This window comes from Monopterus albus, unplaced genomic scaffold, assembly GCF_001952655.1.
Source record: "Monopterus albus unplaced genomic scaffold, M_albus_1.0 scaffold18.1, whole genome shotgun sequence".
Taxonomy (NCBI): Eukaryota; Metazoa; Chordata; class Actinopteri; order Synbranchiformes; family Synbranchidae; genus Monopterus; species Monopterus albus.
The window spans coordinates 9876552-9883180 of NW_018127898.1; the positions used below are offsets into that span (position 1 = coordinate 9876552).

At 38.2% G+C, this 6629-nt stretch overlaps 1 protein-coding gene across 1 annotated transcript in view; it reads right to left on the bottom strand.

The window, feature by feature from the left end:
- Window positions 1-186: 186 nt before the first annotated feature.
- The window catches only part of mybl2b (v-myb avian myeloblastosis viral oncogene homolog-like 2b), an 8602-nt gene continuing 2159 nt past the window's right edge, over window positions 187-6629 (bottom strand). The window contains exons 5-15 of the mRNA XM_020593048.1: window positions 5572-5792; window positions 5356-5488; window positions 5205-5264; window positions 4825-5037; window positions 3359-3631; window positions 3127-3269; window positions 2934-3033; window positions 2747-2857; window positions 1527-1643; window positions 1303-1434; window positions 187-1187 (exon numbers count right to left, since the gene is read on the bottom strand). Coding sequence (XP_020448704.1) covers window positions 1059-1187; window positions 1303-1434; window positions 1527-1643; window positions 2747-2857; window positions 2934-3033; window positions 3127-3269; window positions 3359-3631; window positions 4825-5037; window positions 5205-5264; window positions 5356-5488; window positions 5572-5792 — 1632 coding nt within the window. The 3' untranslated portion in view covers window positions 187-1058. The remainder of the gene's footprint in view (window positions 1188-1302; window positions 1435-1526; window positions 1644-2746; window positions 2858-2933; window positions 3034-3126; window positions 3270-3358; window positions 3632-4824; window positions 5038-5204; window positions 5265-5355; window positions 5489-5571; window positions 5793-6629) is intronic.

Sequence of the window (6629 nt, forward strand, 5' to 3'; positions counted from 1 at the left end):
CAATGCATGCACTACACACTTACAGGAGCACTTCTATGCAGCACTAAAGCAGGAAGACTCCAAGTTTTCCAACTCTGTGTAAGTCAACTCAGAGTTCAGGTTTAAACTCTGAGTTTGTTACACCTCCTTCTTGAAACGGACCTCTGGTGAATAGATAATCAAAAAAATTGATTGTTAACTGTCCCCGGTAACCCACAGCCATCACAAAATCCCTCAAGCGTTGGGGATTCTGCCAAGTGTCTCTCATTCAGTGCTACAATATTATTGGTGTTTTATTAAATCTCTCAACAAAATGTTATTTACAAATGCCAAATAACATAATACCACGGCTATCAAAAGTTGGTATAGTTTCCATGTCACCATTACACCTTAGCTACTTCAGTATTGCATGTAAAACCAATTGTTTCATCCCCACATTGGATCTTAATAAGTTGAATGTCACCTGGATAGGTTACTGATGTGTGCTGCAATCGCTATTGTATTTTTAACATATGTAATATTTACCCTGTGTGAAATTCTAAGGCTTAATCTATATTATCAATTGATACATACAGTATATTAAACAAATCTTACAAGACAATGTCCACTTAACATTTTCAACGTTGATCACTCATCCCAAGACATATGACTGATCACAATCAAAACTACAGTATGTTATATAACACATTCAGGTATGAAGGTTCAACCTGAGGGTTTGTACTCAATTTTAAAACAGTTAAATTACAGATACATTATGCAATATAAAACTATGTCTTTTCAGTGATAACAAAAGTGTATCACAGTGATTTTTTTGTTCTTTTCAAATGCAAGTGACAATAGAATGAAATGCAATCTTCAAGCTTAGCACAAGGCCACTGGAGAGAGAGTAAATCTAAAACCATCATTCTCTTGCATATTATTGACAGAGCTACACAATGCAATGTTTTGATTGCTAATCACCTGTTCGAAAACTGCACTAAACCTACATGACATATTCTTTTTTTCCCCAGCACTGCAACTGATTTTAATATAAAGTTCTCTCTGTGTTAACATGTTGTGTTGTAAAGATGAGCACCGCCTCAGGAGAGAATCAGAGCCCGGCTGGGTGCATTGGATTTTAGTGAGCGAAGGTAGCGTCTGGCCTTCTCAGTCATTATGAGCTGATCTTTAGTTTGTCCACAAACAACTGTCTCCCATTCTTTTGACATCTGAAAAGAGGTAACATATTGCAGCAGAATTAGGTCAACATAAAAAAAGCTAAGGAAAGTAAGTTTTCTGTTGATGAGGATATTCTTTCCTTTTAAGGTTAAAGGAGGAACTCACTGGAACTGGATGCATAGTGCTGGGAAACATGGCACTGTCACTAGGACCCAAAAGGAAGCCCTGATCCAAAATATTTTCATGTTGCTTGCTACAAAATGATGAGGAGCTGAGAGGAGCTACAACAGGTTCTTCCTGTGGTCAAAAAAAAAAGCCAAGAATTAGTGATAATTTGAGATGCGTCAAATCTATGGACAGGCTAAAAACAAATTCAGTACATTTTTTACCTTAATGCTTTGTTTGGCTTCAGTTTTTATGGATTTGCGTTTATATAAAGGCAGCAAATGGCAGTCCAAGACATCTAAGGCCAGTGACTTTCGCACTTTCTTCATAGGAGGGCGATGCTGGTAATTAAAAAGAACAGAGAACACCAAAATGTGTGTAAATAGCTTCAGGACATTTTCTATGATGAACTGTCATTATTGTCTGAACTAAAAGCACTAACAATAAGTCCAGACAAACATGGAAGGAGGCAAGCACTGAGGTGTTCCTAGGCTGTTTAAGTTCTCATGTAGAAGCTGAAACATAAAAATAGGCTCAAAACATTCTAGTGACCATGGCAGTAGCAGCCTACAAATATCTGGCTAGGGCTAGTATTATAGAAAACATTAAACTAGATCCAACTTTTTTCTGCTGCTTTTTTTCCCACACAGTGAACTAACAGAACACAAACTTACTGCTGCGCAGCTGCCTGCTGATCAACAGAACAAGGCTGTCATTTTAATGCATAGCTCCAAGGTGTGAAGTTGTAAATGTGAAGCAGTGTGGAGCTAAAAACAGATGAAGCTGCCATAGGTATAAATGTTAAAGTATTAAAATAGGTGTTACACATTAGAGCTGCATTTTGATACTAATCACATGATTTTATTCAATTTTGATTGATTCATGATGATTAATTTAAATCAGATAAATACCAATGTTGCATAAAGAGCTTCTCAGGATCTTGGAACATAAACAAAATGAGCAATTCTGTTGTTTCCTTGAGTATAATACGACTCAAATGTCACATATTAGCCTAAATTGTTAACACATGTCCTGGTTCTAATGTTGTGGACCAAGGATTTGTAAATGCAAAACTACTAAAACATGACATAATTTTTAGGTAGATGTGCAAAACAGTTAATGAAATAATGAAAACCTTGCACTGATAACAAGGGCATCATTATTATGCATAATTTTTAAAAATAAACGCTATCCCATACAGATACAAACAGTAGTTTTCCCACAGATATTTTACACAGTGCAGCTCAAACTGAACCGCCTACAACAAATAACCTCTGCATACATGTAGCATTTAGTATCAATGAATGTTTACTAAGAAAAGGCACAAATGCAAACATCAGTCTCAGCATTGTAAGAATTGATAGCGAATCATTCAAACAAGAATCACAGTTAAACATAAAATTGGTATTTTTTATACAGCCATATTAAGGTGACTCATAGTTACCAGTGTTTTGCGTCTTTGCTCAGGTGGAGTCGAACGTACGACGACCAAGTTGATTCCAGAGTCTCTCAGGATGACCTCATTTATGTCATCTTCAAGGTTTGGAGTCTGAGGCTGAGACAGCACAGCAAAAAACAGCATTAATGTACTGCTGAGAAAACTGAACTCGATAAACACCACAAATACTCACCAGAGGTGGCAGAGGACCATACTTCTCCATGGCGTTTTTGAACGGTGTCGGAGTTCTTGGAGTCATACAGAGTTCAGACTTGTGGTTGGGTGTAACAAATCTACATAAAAACAAAATGTGACACTAAGAATTTAAAATAAAACATAAGCCAAATGAAGACCAAACAATCAGACACGAGTTAGACAGCACTTACACTGAGTTTTCCTTCTGAGTGAGGGGGGTCTTATCTCGCTGTAGTGGCGTAGTAACAATGGCTTTCTGGCTGCACACAGGTGTGGATGTGAGGGACGGGTTCTCCAGGTCATGAGTGTCCTGCTTGGTCCACATGTTGAGGAACTGAAACATATGCTAGTTAACAAACCACTTCATGTGACATTATGAGCAACACCACTCTCAGTACTGCAGTATTACCAGTAGTGGCTTACTTGAGATGGTGAAAAGGGTAAGATCTTGACAGGAGTGCTCTTAGGAGTCATGGAGTTACTGGTATTGGGAGATGAAGCAATGCGTCTCCTGTTTCGGCGGTTCAGTATGGTTGGCGGCGTGACCCCTCCTGGAGAGATGGGGATAAGTTCCCCTTTGCTGCACTTGCTCAGCTCCTGCAAGGCGCTCCCCTCCAGACGAAACTGATGACGATCTGGGCTTGGACTGTCCTCAGGCAGGTCAAATGCTGCTAGATTGCACCAGCCATCGAGATCCTGATAGTAAAACAGATGTTTTGTTTCAGTTATATATACAGTCATTAGTCTGTAATGGTCTAAAAGGCCAATGTAAATGTATATAGTTTTAAAACTAATGCTAACATAGGAGGCTTATTTATGATCTATGACAATAATATAAGTAATTAATACATAAAATAACACAAATAACTAAGACAATTAGAAATTAATGTAATTAGAAAATAATTCAACTTTAAACTCAATACAATTTGCCATCACTAGATCAAACCAGATGCTGTATAACAAGCAAACAGAAGAATGCCCAGCTATTGCATACATACAGGCAATACAGAAAGATTTCAGACCCTTTAACGTTTTCCACATTTCATGTTTCAGACTCATCTTAAAATTGACTTAATTTATTTTTTCCCCTTCATCAATCTACACACAATCCTCCACAATGATAAAGTAAAAACAGGTTTTTGGAGTGTTTTGTAAAGACAGAACTATCCCATTTACACAAGTATCTGCATCCATTCTGACTAGTCTCCCAGTCCCATTGGCAGAAAAACCTGATGCCGCCACCACCGTGTTTGACTGCAGGGATGGTATTAGTGAGGTGATGCTCAGGGCCTGGTCTTCTCCACACACACTGTTGGGAATTGTGGCCAGATATTTCAGTCTTTGTTTCATCAGGTCTCTCAAGGTCCGAGAGTCCTTCAGGTGCCTGTTGACAAATTCCCAGCAGGCTATCATGTGCCTTTTAGTGAGGAATGCTTCAGTCTGGCCACTCTACCATAAGGGCCTGAATGGTGGAATGCTGCACTGATGGTTTTCAGACAGGTGTGTGCATTTCCTAATGATATCCAGTGCATTGAATTAGGTACCAGTAGACTCTAATCAAGCTGCAGAAACAACTCAATGACTAAGCAATATCAAAACAAATGGTCTGAATACTTGTATAATATATAATATCCCATTTACACAAGTCCTTTATTTTAACAAAATTTCAAATCACCCAAAAACTGTTTTCACTTTATCATTGTGGAATATTGTTCCACAGTATCAAAAAAAATGAATTGAATCAATTTTAGAATGAGTCTAAAACATTACAAAATGTGGAAAACCTGATCTGAAAACTCTCCACACTGACTGTACATATACAATTTACATGATACTCTGTTGCAGGTATGTCTGTGTGGGTGGTACTAGAGATGACTGGCGATACTTACCCCATCCACCATGTCCAGCACTTCCTTCAGTGCTGGGCCACTGGGAGAGAGAAGCCCAGAGCTGTCTACCACCCAGCTGGTCATGTTAACATCTCCAGAAGTGTCTGCTTCAGACTTGGGGCTCAAGCTGTCCTTTGGCGACGCGAGAATCTTTGATGGCCCTGCTTCACTGGAGGTGGCTTCAACAAGCGCTGAGATCGGTGCTTCCAGCAACTGATAAAGAAGAAGACATCTGTAACAATGCTAACACTACAAACATAATTACTGTTGTGTAATGCAGATATTCTTTCTGTAGATTTTATTTTTAACAAATCTGCTGACAGAGATGAAAGTATTCAAAGCCTGCCTATATTTTAAACTCGATGAGATTGGTCGCTTACTGAAAGATGTGTCTTCTGCTCTGGATTCTTATCTGAAATATCTTGCGAGCAACTAGGCATCTGTGTAATCAGAAAACAGCATGTTCAGTACAGTTCATAAAGTTGAATAATGTATCCATCTTAGAGCCGAACATCATGGAAAGATATCAACCTGTACATCTTTATTAACACAGGCCAACAGCTCTTCAAGTTCATTAGGCTTAAAGACTTCCCCAGCATAGAAGCCCATCTCTAACTTGCGTTTGATGGTTGAATTCCAGTGATTCTTCACTGCATTGTCTGTCCTGTGAATAAATAATACAACATGAATCCTTGAAACCGTGTCAAGTATTTCATCCTCTGAGCTGACCAGAGGGCCTGTATTTACCTTCCAGGGAGCAGCTTTGCAATCTCAGCCCAGCGGTTTCCAAGAAAGCAGTGAGCCTTGTAGATGATGAGGTCCTCCTCTGCAGTCCACGAGGACTTCTTCACATCGGGGTTGAGGTGGTTATGCCAGCGTTCTCTACATTGCTTCCCCAGTCTGCCTTTCAGATGCTTGGCTACAATTGCCCACTGTTTGTTGCCATACAAATTTACAAGCTCTATAACCTAAGGAATGAGGGGTATGCATCTGAATTAAGGATCATCTTTGATTTGATTTGATTTATTCTTTCAAACATGTCACAACAGTCAATATGTAAACACACATAATTCCACACATATCCACAAATATATTTTCAATTTGCTTATACCTAGTACATGCTTGAACGGAGTAGGAAGAAGTTAGACTTATCTAGTCCTACCCCCTAACATCATCTTATCATCATTGGTTTGCAAGCAGTATTACTACATAGATAATTTTGTTCTACACCGCGCTAGTGATATACTAAAAAAAATTATTACAGATAGTTAACATTCTTACATAATTACATACTTTGATAATTATCTTCTACATCACACAAGTAGAATTATACACCACACTCACAATGTTACACCTGATTAATCGTTAAGCCTGTTCTTGCCCATATCTTGATTGACGCATACCTTTATATTTGTGTTTAAACTCATCAATTCTCTTACTGTTTTTTATGTCCACACTTAAATTATTCCATAGTTTTACCCCACTTATGGAAATACAGAATCTTTTTTTGGTTGTACGTATAGCATGAATTTTATAATTTAACTGACCCCTTAAGTTGTATCCCCCTTCCCTTTCATTAAATAGTTTTTGAATTCCACCAGGTAATAAATTGTTCCTGGCTTTATACATAAACACAGCAGTCTTATATCCCACTAAATCAAAAAGTTTTAACAATTTAAACTCTATGAAAGCTACATTGGTGTGATCCCTATATCCCATCTTATGCACAATTCTTATCGCTCTTTTTTGTAATATATACAATGGTTGAAGTGAGCTTTTGTATGTATTTCCCCAGTTTTCAACGC